This window comes from Mobula birostris, chromosome 10, assembly GCF_030028105.1.
Source record: "Mobula birostris isolate sMobBir1 chromosome 10, sMobBir1.hap1, whole genome shotgun sequence".
In the NCBI taxonomy this organism is placed as follows: Eukaryota; Metazoa; Chordata; class Chondrichthyes; order Myliobatiformes; family Myliobatidae; genus Mobula; species Mobula birostris.
Genome location: NC_092379.1, coordinates 15,439,780 through 15,456,680, shown reverse-complemented (window position 1 = coordinate 15,456,680; position 16,901 = coordinate 15,439,780). Strand labels below are relative to the sequence as shown.

The 16,901-nt window shown below is 45.7% G+C and overlaps 1 protein-coding gene across 9 annotated transcripts in view; it reads right to left on the bottom strand.

Annotated features, from left to right (window-relative positions):
* Window positions 1–387: 387 nt before the first annotated feature.
* The window catches only part of LOC140204446 (gremlin-1-like), a 129,749-nt gene continuing 113,235 nt past the window's right edge, over window positions 388–16,901 (bottom strand). For 4 of the 9 annotated variants that reach the window (XM_072271167.1, XM_072271168.1, XM_072271166.1 and 1 more), the window contains exon 3: window positions 391–1,412. In XM_072271167.1, the coding sequence (XP_072127268.1) occupies window positions 938–1,412 (475 nt within the window). In that variant the 3' untranslated portion in view covers window positions 391–937. Of the gene's footprint in view, window positions 1,413–12,637; window positions 12,759–16,901 lie in introns of all 9 variants that reach the window. The other 5 variants (XM_072271173.1, XM_072271170.1, XM_072271171.1 and 2 more) reach the window with 3 other exon arrangements.

Below are 16,901 nucleotides of genomic sequence, written 5' to 3'. Positions count from 1 at the left end.
AATAGTAAACCTGATTCTAATTTGTATGATGTGGGCGATCATGGTCTCGTGACCATGATTGCTCTTGGAAAATTTTTCTACAGAAGTGCTTTACCGTTGTCTTCACAAGATGGGTGAACCCAGCCATTATCAATGCTCTTCAGAGATTGTCTGCCTGGCGTCAGTGGTCGCATAACCAGGACTTGTGATCTGCACCGGCTGCTCGTACGACCAACCACCACCTGGTCCCACGGCTTCACGTGACCCCAATCGAGGAGCTAAGTGGGTGTTACACCTTGTCCAAGGGTGACCTGCAGGCTGGCGGTACATAAAGTAACCAGTCACGTCAATATTAGTTTTATCAAACCTATCAGTCCCAGATCACCTCATGACAAGACTTCATTGAGAAAGCACCATCATCAATGATGTTAAGATTTGTATTTATTGGTTATTGTGGTTTCAGACGACAGCGTAACCACCCCTCCCCTCAAAGAACAATACACAATGGTACATTTGCAAAGGTCAAAAGCACTGCCTAACATGAAAGAAAGCTATCGTTCAGCAGAGCTGGAACCCACATTGGGGTCTGGCCTGCAGTTCTTCACAGGCAGACGAAGTGCATGCCCAGAAACAAGCTTGCTTCTTAAGGAAGATTGATTTTTTTTTAGCAGTCACCTGCTTGATTTCCTTTCCAATCATCAGGTAGCATTTTCTTCACCGTAGATTATCATATGTTTCTTTGTTTAAAAAAGAATGGCTTTTTAGATTCCGTGACTGATTTACCGTTTACATAATTTAATGATTTATTGAAACAGTTGCCAACTGCATGCTTATGCTCGATTTCACCTGGATGGGTTTCGTTTATACGCATCGTGGAGTCCTCCTGCTCATTGGGCTGATTTCCCAGGTTTATAAAGTGCCACTCTGAAAACAGACAGCAGCTTTTCCCCGCCGTGCCCTACTCCAGGTCTATGGAGATGCAGCGGCATTCCTTCACCAGCTGGATCCGCCTCCGCCTGGACGAAGGCCGAAGGCTGGGGCAGTTGAAGGAGATGGTGACGGTGTTGAACTTCCTTGGCTTGCAGAAGGAGCAGGAGCGGAAGGGATCTCCGCCGTACTCATAGCTCGGGATGTAGAACGAGTTGCACTGCCCGTAGCAGAAGCGGTTGATGACGGTGCGGCTGACGCACCCTTCCTCCTTCAGGGTCTGGATGAGAGGGTGGGATTTGCACCAGTCCCTGCGCACATAACGCCGATCCATTACAATGAGAGCAGCCTGGCTGGAGTCCAAGACGTCCTCCTTGTCCTTTCTCCTCCCGGACAACCCCTTCCCAGGAGAGGGAACTGCCCCACGAGCTCCTCCACGACTAGTTGTCTCTTCACCGTACAAGAGTCCAGATATGATAAATAAAAGAAGGGTACTGTAAAACATTCTGCAAAGAAAAGAGAAAGAGTATTAGAAAAATGGAGGCTCCATTGTTGTCATCTGAAGGGGCTTGGAGGGTCACTAGTTTGAAGGAAGTTTTCTATGTTCTGATGACACTAAAGTAAAGGCATCCGTTAGTCTTGCGAGACCATGGATCTGCACCTGGAAAGTCTTCACTCTCCAGGGCGCAGGCCTGGGCAAGGTTGTATGCTGCAAGTCTCCCCTCTCCACGAGACCGATGTTGTCCAAGGGAAGGGCATTAGGACCCATACAGCTTGGCACCAGTCGCAGAGCACTGTGTGATTAAGTGCCTTTCTCAAGGACACGACATGCTGCCTTGGCCGGGGCTCGAACTCACAACCTTCAGGTCGCTAGTCCAATGCCTTAACCACTTGGCCATGTGCCCACACGTGATGACACTAGTCATATAAAATTACTTTCTGTTCTTTCTGAACATGGAGATTATTCCAGATCTGCCTTTTCTCCTTGGAGCGACGGAGGATGAGAGGTGACCTGATAGAGGTGTATAAGATGATGAGAGGCATTGATCGTGTGGATAGTCAGAGGCTTTTTCCCAGGGCTGAAATGGCCAGCACAAGAGGGCACAGTTTTAAGGTGCTTGGAAGTAGTTAGAGAGGAGATGTCAGGGGTTACGTTCTTTTACGCAGAGAGTGGTGAGTGCATGGGATGGGCCACCAGCGGCAGCGGTGGAGGCAGAAACGATAGGAGACTCTTTTAAGAGACTACTGGACATGGAGCTCAGAAAAATAGAGGGCTATGGGTAACCCTAGGTAATTTCTAAGGTAAGGACATGTTCAGCACAGCTTTGTGGGCCAAAAGGCCTGTATTGTGCTGTAGGTTTTCTATGTTTCCAAATCAGTGCATAAAGGGTCCAGGCACACCAGTATTAGGTCCCGCCAGCTGTGTCATGAGCACTAGCCTCCTCAAAGTCTTCAAAAGGCAGTTCCTCAGGAAGGTGGCATCCATCATTGAAGACCCTCACCACCCAGGACGTGTCCTCTTAAGTATTTATCTATCTGTCCATAAGGCCATCAGACGTAGGAGCAGGATTAGGCCAAACAGGCCATAACCGGTATGTCTTTGTACTGTGGGAGGAAACCGTAGCACCTGGAGGAAACCCATGTGGTCATGGGGAGAATGTACAAACTCCTTACAGACAGAGGTGGAATTGAACCGGGGTTGCTAGCACTGTAATAGCGATACACTAAACTCTACACTACTCTACCTCGTGTATCTTGAAAAAAAGTAAAGATTTACCCTTGGTAAATATTAGCCCCCCCCCCATCCCCCAAGCAATATCATAAAAAGAAACATAGGTGATGTAATCATGATCTTCTTGTTTAGGGTCACACTGTGCAAAAGCAAGCATAAGACCATAAGACATAGGAGCAGAATTAGGCCATTCAGCCCTTCGAGTCTGTTCTGCCATTCCATCATGGTTGATCCCAGATCCCACTCAACCCCATACACCTGCCTTCTCGCCAATCAGGAAACCATCAACTTCTGCCTTAAGTATACCCACGGACTTGGCCACCCCTGCAGTCTGTGGCAGAGCATTCCACAGATTCACTGCACTCTGGCTAAAAAAATTCCTCCTTACCTCTGTTCTAAAAGGCCGCCCCTCAATTTTGAGGTTGTGCCCTCTAGTTCTGGATACCTCCCACCACAGGAAACATCCTCACTATCTATCCACCTTTTTATTTATTGATCGATTGATTGATTGGTTGATCAATCTCACTGTGGGAGGGGCGACACCTCCCTCTCCCTTGTTAGAGAGAGAGAGAGAGAGAGAGAGCCTGTGGTGTGTTTTGGGCTGTAGTTTCTGATGGACCTAGATCACGGTCTCTCTGGGGGCTTTGCTATTGCTTACTTGGTGGCTGGTGGGGCTGATGTTTCCTGCTGGAACGAATGGGGGGGGGGGGGGTTGATGCTTTGCTGCTGCTTGTGTGCAGGAGAGGGTTGGGTGGGGGGGCTTTGGGGTTCTAACACTTTACTGTTATTCATTCTTTGGGTTTTTTTTCCTTCTGTTTTGTGGATGGCTGTGAAGAGTAAGAATTTCAGGTTGTATACTGTATATATTCTCTGATGTTAGTGAAAGCATTGATTGATTGATTGATTGAGATACAGCGCAGAATAGGCCCTTTGAGTGTGCCACCCAGCAACCCCCCCCCCCCGACTTAACCCTAGCCTAACCACGGGACAACTTACAATAACCAGTCAACTTACCAACTGGTACGTCTTTGGAAACCAGAGCACCCGGAGGAAACCCACGCGGTCACGGGGAGAATGTACAAACTCCTTACAGGCAGCGGTGGGAATTGAACCCGGGTCTCCCATGCTGTAAGATGTTGTGCTAACCACCCCGCGACCGCGTCACCTCTGCTCATTATTACCATCAGGGAAGAGGTGCAGACCTGCACTCAACATTTGAGGAATAGCTTCTTCCCATCCGGTATCAGACTGCTGACCAGTTCATGAACCGTGAACAAGACCTCACTAATTTTTCTCTTTTTTCTATTTCTTATTGTAACTTATAGCAGTTTTTATGTATTGTGCTATACTGTTGCCACAAAACAACAAATTTCGTGACATATGACAGTGATTACAATCTCGATTCTGATTTTGATTCTATCTATGCCAAACAGATTTCTGAAGGAATGTGCCTTTAGAAATTTATCTGAATCTGCAGTTTTTCTTTTACTGGTTAGTACATGGCGATTTAATACATAGGCAACCCTCCATGCGTTATAGACTGGGAAATGTTCAAAGATTCAAGATTCAAAGTACATTAATCATCAAAGAATGTATAAATTAAACATCTTGAGATTTGTCTGCTTACAGGCAGCCATAAAGCCAGATATCTGAAGAACCCAATTTAAGAAAAGACCATAACCACTTCACAGAGAAAAAAACAAATCATACAAACAATAGAAGCAAGCGACAGCATTCCAAACCGGATTGAGTTCTTAATCCACTTCCCAGTGCAGCCAGAGTAGGCCCAAGCCAGACTGAGTCCTTACATCCACACCTCAGTGCAGCCGGAGTAGGCCCAAGCCAGACTGAGTCCTTAGGTCTACTCCCCAGTGCAGCCAGAGTAGGCCCAAGCCAAACTGAGTCCTTAGATTTACACCCCAGTGCAGTCAGAGTAGGCCCAAACCAGACTGAGTCCTTAGACCTACTCCCCAGTGCAGCTGGAGTAGGCCCAAGGCAAACTGAGTCCTTAGATTTACACCCCAGTGCAGTCAGGGTAGGCCCAAACCAGAGTGAGTCCTTAGATCCACTCCCCAGTGCAGCCGAAGTAGGCCCAAGCCTCCATTTCAGTTCATCATATGGGCGGGGCAAAATTGCCGCAAAACTCGCAGAGACGACAGCAGCCGGAGAGGTTCACAGCCTCAGCGCCGTAGAGAGAGGAATGAACATCGCGGGAGAGTGGCTCTCGAGCTTTCCCGTCTATATGGGCCGGCATTCACTGGGATATCCAACAACCTGCAATGCACATCTCATTTTACTGTTGTTTTTATCTGTGTATTTGTAGCCCTCCAGCGGTGAGGCCTATTTCATAGAGAAATGGTGGAGTAGTACTGTAATTAAATGTGGTGTGCCTGAGCAGGTGAGAGGTGGGTAACAGGAACCTGACTCACTGGCCACCCCACATCTCTGACCCGTAGAGTTGTAAGGGATCAGAATCAGAATCAGTACTGACATACAGTACTGTGCAAATGTCTTAGGCACGTACATATAAACAGGGTACCTAAGACTTTTGCACGATACTGTAGTAACTTTATGTATTGCACTGTACTTCTGCTGCAAAACAAAACAAATTTCATGACATATGTGAATGATGATAAACCTGATTCTGATCTGGGTCTCTATTGTGGACTGAGAGTGGGAAGGGGGCAGGGAGAGGGGAATCATGGTTGGGAAAAGGGGAAGGGAGAGGGGAAGCACCAGAGAGACATTCTGTAATAATCAATAAACCAATTGCTTGGAATCAAATGACCTTGCCTGGTGTCTCAGGGCTGGGTGTGTCTGCACCCATGCCATCAACGCCCCCACCCCGGCACTTGACACTCCTTCGCTGCCTCCTCTCCATATCTGCTCTGTCCGGGCCTTTCAATATTCAATAGGTTTCAACGAGATCACCCCCTCATTCTTCTGGGTCAGTACAGGCCCAGAGCCGCCAAGCGCTCCTTGTACGTTAACCCTTTCATTCTCAGGGTTATTCTCCAGAACCACCTATGGACCCTCTCCAAAGCCTTCCTTAGATAAGGGGCCCAAAACTGCTCACGATACTCCAAGTGCCTCACAAAGCCTCTTAAAAGCTGAAGTGCTTTGCTGAGAGCCGTTCAGATCACAGTGCTGCCAATCAATACACTGAGACAGAGCGTTTGCTTCCTGCGTTACAACTGTGAATGATCTGAAAGCTGTAAAAAAGCATTATGTAAATGCAAAGGTTTTTTTTCCAGTCTAGACACAGGACAAGCTGAGTTACACTGTCTAGAATGATCTGCAGGAGCTTAAACCCACCATCTTCCAACACTGGAGGTAAATTTGCGACGAGCAACAGTGAGGATTAACCTGCCAGAAGCATTTTTGCTCCAAGACCTTCCTCTGATGGCTACAACACATATTCCTATAAACTTGCTTGTGGAAAACTTGAAACTCTTCCAAGGCTGAGTTCGTCGTGAGGGATGGTTTGACTTTCATTCTCCCTGTCTCTGTGTTTACTACATCCATAATGGCTTTTGTTTGTTTGAAATAAGCCCCTTGGAATTTAGTCTGAAAGCTTCTCAATGAAATACATGATTTATTGTTTTAGTCTATTTGTAATTTGCCCGAATCCAGCTATCTTTTGTCTCAGGGATTTATCAGGATAGGTCTAAGTCAAATAAAGCATCCTCTTTGATTGTAATGTATATTGGAATCAGAATGAGAAATCTTATTACTTGTTCAGCTTGGACACACTCCAGAGGCACACAACTCAAACATTTATTTGAACCTTTTCCTTTTCTTGGAAGCCAAAATGCTAATCAGGGACCTTAGCGTTCCCTAGGGTTTCCATTTCTGCTGACATGTTAACATTCGCATTTCTCCTTCAATAATCCTGTGGTGACCAACGATGCTGCCTTGTTTTTGAAGAGCAAAGTTTCGATTGTTTTAACATCAAGTACAGCCAGTCCTGGTGCAGATCGATCAAAATAATTGAGGCAGTCACTAACTGCTTGCAGATTTACACAAAGCGCATGTTGCATGTGACTCTGGAGAAGGGGGAAGCTGTCCAGTTCCCCGGTTCCCACAAGGAACAGTAGCCGTCTCGGGGTGGTGGGGATGGACGGGCAGGAGTGAGCCAAGGTTGTTTACCAGTAGATCTGGGTGGACTTCTGTGATCTTACAAGGAGGTGGTGCACACCATCCCCACGGTGGTTAAGATGGGGGAACCCAAACCAATTCTCATAGAGAGATCAGTAGTGGAGGCACTGAGCAATTTCAAGTTCCTGGGTGTCTATATCTCTGAGGACCAAACCTGGCCCCAACATATTGATGCAGCTATAAAGAAAACAAGACAGCGCCTATATTTCATTAAGAGTTTGAGGAGATTTGGTTTGTCACCTTAAACACTCAAAAACTTCTACAGAGGTAGAGTGGAGAGCATTCTGATTAACTGCATCACCATCTGTTATGGGTGGGGGGGGGGGTGCTACTGCGCAAGAGCAAAGTAAGTTCCAGAAAATTGTAAAACTCACTCCATCATGGGCACGCCGCAGTATCCAAGCCATCTTCAAGGAGTGGTGCCTTAGGAAGGCAGTGTCCATCATTAAAAACCCTCACTACCCAGGATGTGTCCTCTTCTCATTGTTACCATCAGGAAGGAGGTACAGAAGCCTGAAGGTACACACTCAGTGATTCAGGAACAGCTTCTTCCCCGCTGCCATCTGATTTCTGAATGGACATTGAAGCCCATGAACACTACCTCACTACTTCTTTATTTCTGTTTTTTTGCAGTACTTAACTGTTTAATAGATATATATACTTACTATGGCACGTGGCCAAGTGGTTAACCATTCAACTAGTGATCTGAAGGTCGTGAGTTCGAGCCCCAGCCGAGGCAGAGTGTTGTGTCTTTGAGCAAGGCACTTAACCACACATTGCTCTGCGATGACACCGGTACAAAGCTGTATGGGTCCTAATGCCCTTCCCTTGGACAACATCAGTGTCGTGGAGAGGGGAGACTTGCAGCATGGGCAACTGCCAGTCTTCCATACAACCTTGCCCAGGCCTGCACCCTGGAGAGTGAAGACTTTCCAAGCGCAGATCCATGGTCTCACAAGACTAATGGATGCCTTTAAATACTTACTGTAATTCACAGTTTTTTTTCTATATGATCATGCTAAGTTAACAAATTTCACAACACATGCCACGGAGCCTTACCGTTAACCGAAGGATCCGTGGATCCCAGGTTTAGAGGGATATAGACTGAAGACGGGAAATTAGGACCCGCACAGTTCTTGGCATGGACTCGATGGGCTGAAGGGCCCGTGCCTGTGCTGTGTGGACCCTGTAACTCAACGGGAGGAAGATAGCTAAATGGCACTTGGGTCCTAATGCAGAGAGGAGAGGCGATATTACATTGGGAAGAATTATATCGACAGTGAGAGAGAGTTTGCTGCTGATTCTCGAGCTGGGTGAGGGGTTTCAAAATAAGCGAAGCTGCAAACTGCAATGCTGGCCTCCCTCCCGCTCTGGCAGGAGTGACATCCCTCGCTCCCTCGTTAGAGCCTGCTGAGATGTTGAAGTGTTGGGCTGGACGGTACTTTTCGATGGTCTATAGGTGTTGGTCTCTGGGGGCTTGGTATTGTTTGTTGGGTTGTTGGGGGGGGGAATTGATGCTTTCTGTTGGAACAAGTGGGGGGGAGGGTTGATGCTGGAAGCTGCTTTGAGTGGGAGGGGAGGGGGGCTTTTGGAGTCCTAACATTTTCTGTCATTCATTTTTTGTTTTTTCTTCTCTCTCCATTTCATGGGTGTTTGTGAAGAATAAGAATTTCAGGTTGTATGCCTTATACATTCTCTGACATTAAATTGAACAACTGAATGAGACACTTGGCAATTCAAATGGGTTCCCACCCTCAGGATGTGTGGATGTTACATTGCTGTGTACGTTTGAGGCTGAGGTTTATAGATGTATGATGACTGAGGCGGTTCTGAGGACTACAGGATCAGTGATGGCCATGTCACAAGGGACTGAATGGCCTACTCCTGCTTCTCCTTCCTCGGTGCACTGTTCTCTTTCCCCGTCTGTACATTTGCTCATGCCCACTCGTCCAGAGAGCACTGAAACACAGCTGGCCCCTTCTGAACTATCAGACCTCTCCCTCGGTTTCACCTTTAACAAGTGCATTTCATGTTGGCTGTTTGACCCAGTCCACGGTCCTCTCTCATGTCCCTCATACCTACCTGTGCTTTTATTCAATCACAGCATGGGGCAAGGTCAGCTCTGCTTTCAACTCCAAGGGTGCCACTTCCTTTGTGATTCCCTGGCCCGCTCCCCCCTCACCTCCTTCATCAGGGACAGTTCCATCAGCTGTAGGCCATGCCATTCCTGCCCTTTCATCTCTCCTGTCCTCCACTACCCTGGGACCCCGACAGTCTCTCCTGGTCAAGCAGCCGTCCATTTGCATGTCCTCAACCCTAGTGTCCTGCGGTGCACTCCGTGTGGCGCCCTCTAGTGTGGAGGAACCAATTGCTTCTCTGAGCACTCAGGCACTTCTCTGAGCACTTCTCTGAGCTTCCAGCTCCCTGTCGCTGTAATTCATTATCCCACACCCACACTGACCTAATTTGGCAGGGACTCAGGATGGGACAGATGGTAAGAAAGCAACGATAGCGTGCAGTCAGACTGTCAGGGAGGGCAGGCAGTTGACAGGACATAATTGCAGCCGGCAGAGTGAGCATCAGTGCATTAAGGATGCAGAATCAAAAAGGGGGAGCAAATACAGTGTTATATCTCAATGCACAGGGTATGAGAAATAAGGTGGATGATTTTGTTACACGATTCCAGATTGTCAGGTATGATGTTGTGGCCATCACTGAATTGTGGCTGAAAGACGGTCGTAGTTGGGAGCTGAATGTCCAAGGTTACACGTTGTATCAGAAGGTTAGGAAGGTAGGCCGAGGAGGTGGCGTGGCTCTGCTGGTAAAGAATGGCATCAAATCAGTAGAAAGTTTTGACATAGGATCGGAAGATGTTCAATCCCTGTGGGCTGAGTTAAGAAACTACAAGAGTAAAAGGACCCTGATGGCAGTTATATACAGACCTCCTAACAGCAGCTGGGATGTGGACTACAGGTTTCAATGGGAAATAGAAAAGGCATGTCAAAAGGGCAATGTTATGATAGTCATGGGAGATTTCAACATGCATTTCGATTGAAAAAATCAAGTTGGCAATGTATCTCAAGAGAGTGAGTTTGCTGAATGGTATGAGATGGCTTTTAGAGCAGTTTGTTGTTGAGCCTACTAGGGGATCAGTTATAGTGGATTGGATGCTATGTAATGAACTGGAGGTGATTAGGGAGCTTAAGGTAAAAGAGCCCTTAGGAGGCAGTGATTGAGTTCAACTTGAAATTTAGTAGGGAGAAATTAAAGTCTGACATAGAAGTATTTCAGTGAAGTAGGGGAAATTACAGTGGTATGAGAGAGGTAAATTCCAAAGTAAATTGGAAGGAGACGCTGCCAGGGATGACAGAGAGCAGTAATAGCGTGAGTTTCTGGGGAAGGTCCAGGATAGATATATTCCACAAACAAAGAAATACTGGCAGAATAGTACAAATGTGCCTGACAAGTGAAGTTAAAGCTAATGTAAAAGCAAAAGAGAGGGCATACAACAAAGCAAAGATTAGTGGGGAAAACAGAGGATTGGGAAGCTTTTAAAAACCTACAGAGAGCAACCAAAAGAGTCATTAGGAAGAAAAGATGAACTATGAAAGCAAACTAGTGAATAATAACAAAGTGAATAATAGTTTTTTCAGGTATATAAAAGATAAAAAAGAGATGAAAGTGGAAAAAGGGACTACTAGAAAATGAGGGCAGAGAAATAATAATGGGGGACAAAGAGATGTCAGATGGGCTAAATGAATATTTTGCATCGTTCTTCACTGTGGAAGACACTATCGGTGTGCCAGATGTTGAAGGGTGTGAGGGAAGAGAAGTGAGTGCAGTTGCTATTACCAGGGAGAAGGCGCCCAAAAAGCTGAAAGACCTAAGGTTACATAAGTCCCCCGGGCCAGATGAACTGCACCCCAGGGTTCTGAGAGAGGTAATGGTAGAGATTGTGGAAGCATTAGTAATGATCTTTCAAAAATGAATGGACTCTGGCATGGTGCCAGAGGACTGGGAAATTGCAAATGTCACTCCACTCTTTAAGAAAGGAGTAAGGCAGCAGAAAGGTATGAGAATTATAGACCAGTTAGCCTGACCTCAGTGGTTGGGAAGATGTGAGAGTCAGTTGTTAAGGATGAAGTTATGGAGTACTTGGTGACACAGGACAAAGTCAGCATAGTTTCCTTAAGGGAAAATCTTGCTCGACAAATCTGTTGGAGTTCTTTGAGGAGATTACAAGTAGGATAGAGAAAGAGGATGCAGTGGAAGTTGTATATTTGGATTTTCAGAAGGCCTTTGACAAGGTGCCACATATGAGGCTGCTTACCAGGTTAAGAGCCCATGGTATTACAGGAAAGTTACTGACATGGTTAGGGCATTGGCTGATTGGTAGGAGGCAGCGAGTGGGAATAAAAGGATCCTTTTCTGGTTGGCTGCCAGTGACTAGGCAGGGGTCGGTGTTGGGACCGCTTCTTTTTATGCTGTATATCAATGATTTAGATAATGGAATAGCTTTGTTGCCAAGTTGCCAAGTTTGCAGATGATATGAAGATTGTTGGAAGGGCAGGTAGTGTTGAGGAAACAGGTAAGCTGCAGAAGGACTTAGACAGATTAAGTGAATGGGCAAGAAAGTGGTAAATGAAATACAACGTTGGAAAGTGCATGGTCATGCACTTTGGTAGTAGAAATAAATATGTGGGCTATTTTCTAAGTGGGGAGAAAATCCAAAAATCTGATATGCAAGGGGACTTGGGAGTCCTTGTGCAGAACATCCTAAAGGTTATCTTGCAGGTAGAGTTGGTGGTGAGGAAGGCAAATACAATGTTAGCATTCATTTCAAGAAGTTTAGAATACAACCCCTCATGCCGTATCTGGTCATGTTGCAGCTCACAGGCCTCAATATTGAATGCTCTGACTTTATATAACCCACACTCACTGTCTGTGTTACCTAGCTTGGTGGGGTGGAGATACGTCTCTACCAAAGGAGGCAGCCTGCAGGTCACCCTTGGGCATGCTGTAGCACCTGCTTAGCCCCCTGACCAGGGTCATGAGCAGCCACGGGAGCAGGTGGTGGATGGTCGCTTGAGCAGGTGGTGCCCATCACAAGTCCTGGTTATGCGACCACTGACACCAGGCAGAGTATTGATAATGGCTGGGGTCACCCATCTTTTAAAGACACTGCCCCAGAAGAAGGCAATGGCAAACCACTTCTGCAGAAAAATTTACCAAGAACAGTCATGATCGTGGAAAGACCATGATCGCCCACGTCATATGACACGGCACATAATAATGATGTCATACAACATGGCACCTGATGATGGTGTCATACGACGCAGCACATAATGATGATTATGGTGATACAGTACCTAAATGAGTGGCCACTTTATTAGGTACATATTAATTTGCTCATTAATGCAAATATCAAATCAGCCAATCATGTGGCAGCAACTCAGTGCATTAAAGCATGCGGACATGGTTAAAAGATTCAGTTGTTGTTCAGACCAAATGTCAGAATGGGGAAGAAATGTGATCTAAATGACTTTAACTGTGGAATGATTGTTGGTGCCAGGTTTAAGTATCTGTGGATCTCCTGGGATTTTCACACACACGGTCTCTAGAGCAGAGGTTCACAACCTGGTTTCTATGGACCCCTTGATTAATGGTAAAGGTTCATGCATAAAAATGGTTCTAGCGTTTACAGAGAATAGTGCTGAAAACAAAAACAAAACATACAGTGAGCAGCAGTTCTGTGGGCGAAAGCGCTTTGTTGAATCGAATTGAATTGAATTGACTTTATTTCTTAAATCCTTCACATACATCAGGAGTAAAAATCTTTACCTTCTCTGCAGAGTCCTGCGATTGAGGGAAGTACAGTTCCCATACCAGTCAGGATGCTCTCAATTGTGCCTTGTAGAAAGTTCTTAGAATTTGGCGGCCCACACCAAACTTCCTCAACTGTCTGAGGTGAAAGAAGCGCTGTTGTGAATGCCGAGGAACTTAAAGCTGTTTACCCTCTCAACCCCAGATCCATTGATGTTAATAGGGGTTAGCCTATCTCCATTCCTCCTGTAATCCACAACCAGCTCCTTTGTTTTTGCGACATGGAGGGAGAGGGTGTTTTCTTGACACCACCGTGTCAGAGAGATGACTTCTTTCCTGTAGGCCACCTCGTTATTGTTTGAGATAAGGCCAATCAATGTAGTGTTGTTGGCAAATTTAATTAGCAAATTAGAGCTGTGGGTGGCAACAAAGTCATGGGTATACAGGGAGTAAAGGAGGGGACTTAGTACACAGCCCTGAGGGGCTCCTGTATTAAGAGTCAGATGGGTGGTGGGTGGAGGTGAGGGAGTTAACGAGATATGTCTGATAACACACCCCCAGTTATAAACAACATATTTTTATTAATAAATCCTCCTTTACTGTAGGGTTCTTAACAGTAATATCTCACCTCAGAAAGCTAGAATATGCTTTGCAAAGTCATGTCTGTTCAAATAGGATGCCCACTGTACAGAGAAGAACCCAACAGACCAAGTTGAGGAGTTTGCATCCAATTTCATGAGCTGATTTAATATTTTGGAATGGCAATTTAACATTCCCTTCTCGGAATCAGGCTGGCAGTTTACTCGAGCAGTGGTAGATGCAATCTATATCTCGGTCTGTGTCAGAGACCAAAGTTACCTCTGACCCAGAGTAAAAGGCTTTGCTGGCGTCATATCTGGTATTCAATTTTTTTTGTTAACTTGAAGGGATGTCTGAACCACTAGCCAGTTAGATCCAGCGAAGAGAATGGCAAATGATCTACAATTAGTGCAGCTAACATAGCCAGATTCTAACTTCTGGAGATTGAAACAATTTATGTACATAAATGTCTGGTTTGCAATGATAATACAGAGTGCAGGGACTGTCTCAGTGGAAAATTACAAGGCAGCATGCCAAAACTGAAATGGCATAACAGAATATGACTTCAAAGATGAGCTGAAATTACATTTTTACATTTAGAATCAGTTTTACGGCACAGAGACAAGTTTTCAAGTCCAACTTGTCCTTGCCATCAAATATGCCTTTCCGACCCCATCCCATTCCTTCCAAATTTCCCCGTCCACGAGCCTGTCCATTGCATGTACCCACCCCTACCACATTCTTTGGCAGATTGTTCCGGTAGTGGCATGGTGGCGGTTAGCACAATGATTTATGGTACCGTCGACCCGGGTTCATTTCCTGAAGCCGAATGTAAGGAGATTGTACGTTCTCGTCCCCACCCCTGCCGTGACTGCATGCGTTTCCTCCGGGTGCTCCGGTTTCCTCCCACAGTCCAAAGATGTACCGATTCGTAGGTCAATGGGTCATTGCAAATGCTCTCGTGATTAGGCTAGGATTAAATCAGGGGATTGCTGTGTGGCGTGGCTCAAAGGGCTGGAAGGGCCTATTCCGTACTGTATGTCAATAAACAATAAACAATATATCCTCTACCCTCTGTGTGAAAAAGTTGCCCCTCAGGTCCCCTTCTTTACTATAAACCTACGGCCTTTGCATTTTAGATCCCTCCCACCTTCCCTGGGAAAAACACTTAGACAATCCATCTTATCCGTGCCCCTCAAGATTTTATAAACCACTATCATTCTCCTTGGTTATGCAACCATTGACGCTAGGATTGATAATGGCTGGCGTCACCCTTATTGTGAAGACACTGCCCAGAAGAAGGCAATGGCAAACCCCTTCTGCAGGAAAACGTTTGCCAAGAACAATCATGGTCATGAAAAGACCGTAATTGCCCACGTCACACGGCACAACACATAACGGAAAAACAAATTTTCCTCCCTCAGCCTTGTACACTCCAGGGAAAGCGTTGCCGGATTCTGTGTAATTTGTGTGTTTTGGCATGTTGGGACATGCCAAACAGGACAGATTATAGAAGTGATAAAAGAAGCCATATATACTCAGTGGCCACTTTATTGGATACCTCCTGTACCTAATAAAGTGGCCACTGACTGAATTTTTATGGTCTTCAGCTGCTATAGGCCACCCACTTCATGTTCGACATGTTGTGCATTCAGAGATGCTCTTCTGCAAACCACTGTTGTAACATGTGGTTATTTGAATTACTGTTGCCTTCCTGTCAGCTTGAACCAGTCTGACCATTCTCTTCTGATCTCTATCATTAACAAGGCATTTTCACCCACAGAACTGCCATTTACTGGATTTTTTAAATTTTTACACCATTCTTTGTAAACTTTAGGAGATCAGCCCATCTCAAACCACTTCATCCAGCACCAGCAATCATTCCACGGTCAAAGTCACTTAGATCACATTTCCTCCCCATTGTGAAACAACAACTGAACCTCTTGACCGTGTCTGCATGCTTTTATGCATTGAGTTGCTGCCACGTGATTGGCTGATTAGATATTTGCATTAACGAGCAGGTGTTAAGATACACGTGATAAAGTGGTCATTGAGTATATACGTCACTGTATGCTCAGTTTGAGATCCATTTGAGTCTGTTGACAGAGAGGTTAGGAGGATGCAGTACAGGAATCTTGATATACCTCGGCATTGGAATTTGACTATGAATAAGCAAGTAGTTAGGAAAGACAGCTTTTCAGAACGGCTGCTGGAGGAGATTTAGGTGCTCCATAGTGCAGGAAATGGGCTGAGGAGAAAGCAGCAGTACCCTCATCCACCATACCCCTGGCCCCACTTAGCCTCCCAAAATCTCTCATCTTCACTCTTCAATATAACAAACAGGTGTCTGCGGTCTCCGGTAGATCATCTCAAAGATTTACAAAACGGATTTTTCTTCATCTCAGTTCTGAAAGGCTGCTCTCTAATACTGAGATTATGTCTGCCGCAGATTCTTGAAACTTGAGAAACCACTGGGAGTATTCAAGGGCCAGAGAGTTCTGCAGTGAGTAAATCTAGTCCGTGTTTTTGGAACCAAATGATCAACGTCTAGATCTATTTCCTCATAAAGTGTTTATACTTTCACTTCGCCAAACCATTGCTTCCACATCACTCTTTGAAACTATTTCATTATTACCAAGGCCAGACGTTGTTTTTTAATATTTAATGGCATGGTGAGTGCCTGCTCTTCGATTCCACAGATTTATAGTTGAATATGACCCTGTCTTTCCCAACTACGTAAATATTCATAGTCAAATTTCAATCCCAAGGTATATCAAAATTCCCGTACTGCATCCTCCTAACCTCTCTGTCAACAGGCTCAAATGGATCTCAAACTGAGCATACAGTGACGTATACACTCAATGGCCACTTGATTGGGTACATCTGTACACCTGCTGGTTAATGCAAATATCTCAGTTGTGGCAGCAACTTGATGCATAAAAGCATGCAGACACGGTCAAGAGATTCAGCTGTTGTTCAGAGCAACCGTCAGAACGGGGAAGAAATGTGATCTAAGAGACTTTGACTGTGAAATGATGGTTGGGGTAGTTTGAGTATCTCAGAAACTGCTGATCTCCTGGGATTTTCACTCACAACAGCCTCTAGAGTTTACAGAGAATGGTCAAGCAGCAAAAAAAGAAAACCCAGTGAGTGCCAATTCTGTGAGCAAAAATACCTTGTTAATGAGAGAGGTCAGAGGAGAATGGCCAGACTGGTTCAGGTTGACAGGAAGGCGACAGTAACTCAAATAACCAAGTGTTACAACACTGGTGTGCAGGAGAACATCTCCGAACACACAACACATCAAACCTTGAAGTGGATGGGCTACAGCAGCAGAAGACCGCAAACATACAACAAAGACTCTTCTTCCTCAGAAAGCTGAAACAGGCCAAACTTCCGCAAAAGCTGTTGCTTAACTTCTACAGAAACACAACCGAAACCATCCCGACCAGCAGCGCCACGGTGTGATATGCCAGCTGCACAGCCGCTGAGCGACAAGACCTGCATCGCGTGGAGAAGGCGGCCCAGCGAATTGTCAGGATGGAGCTCCCAGGACTGGACACCATCTATTCCAGCAGACTCAGGAGGAAAGCAATCAGCATAACCAGAGACACCACACACCCCAGCCACTCCCTGTCTGACCCGCTGCCCTCCAGCAAAAGGTTCAGGACACTAAAAGCCAGAACAAATAGACTGAGGAACA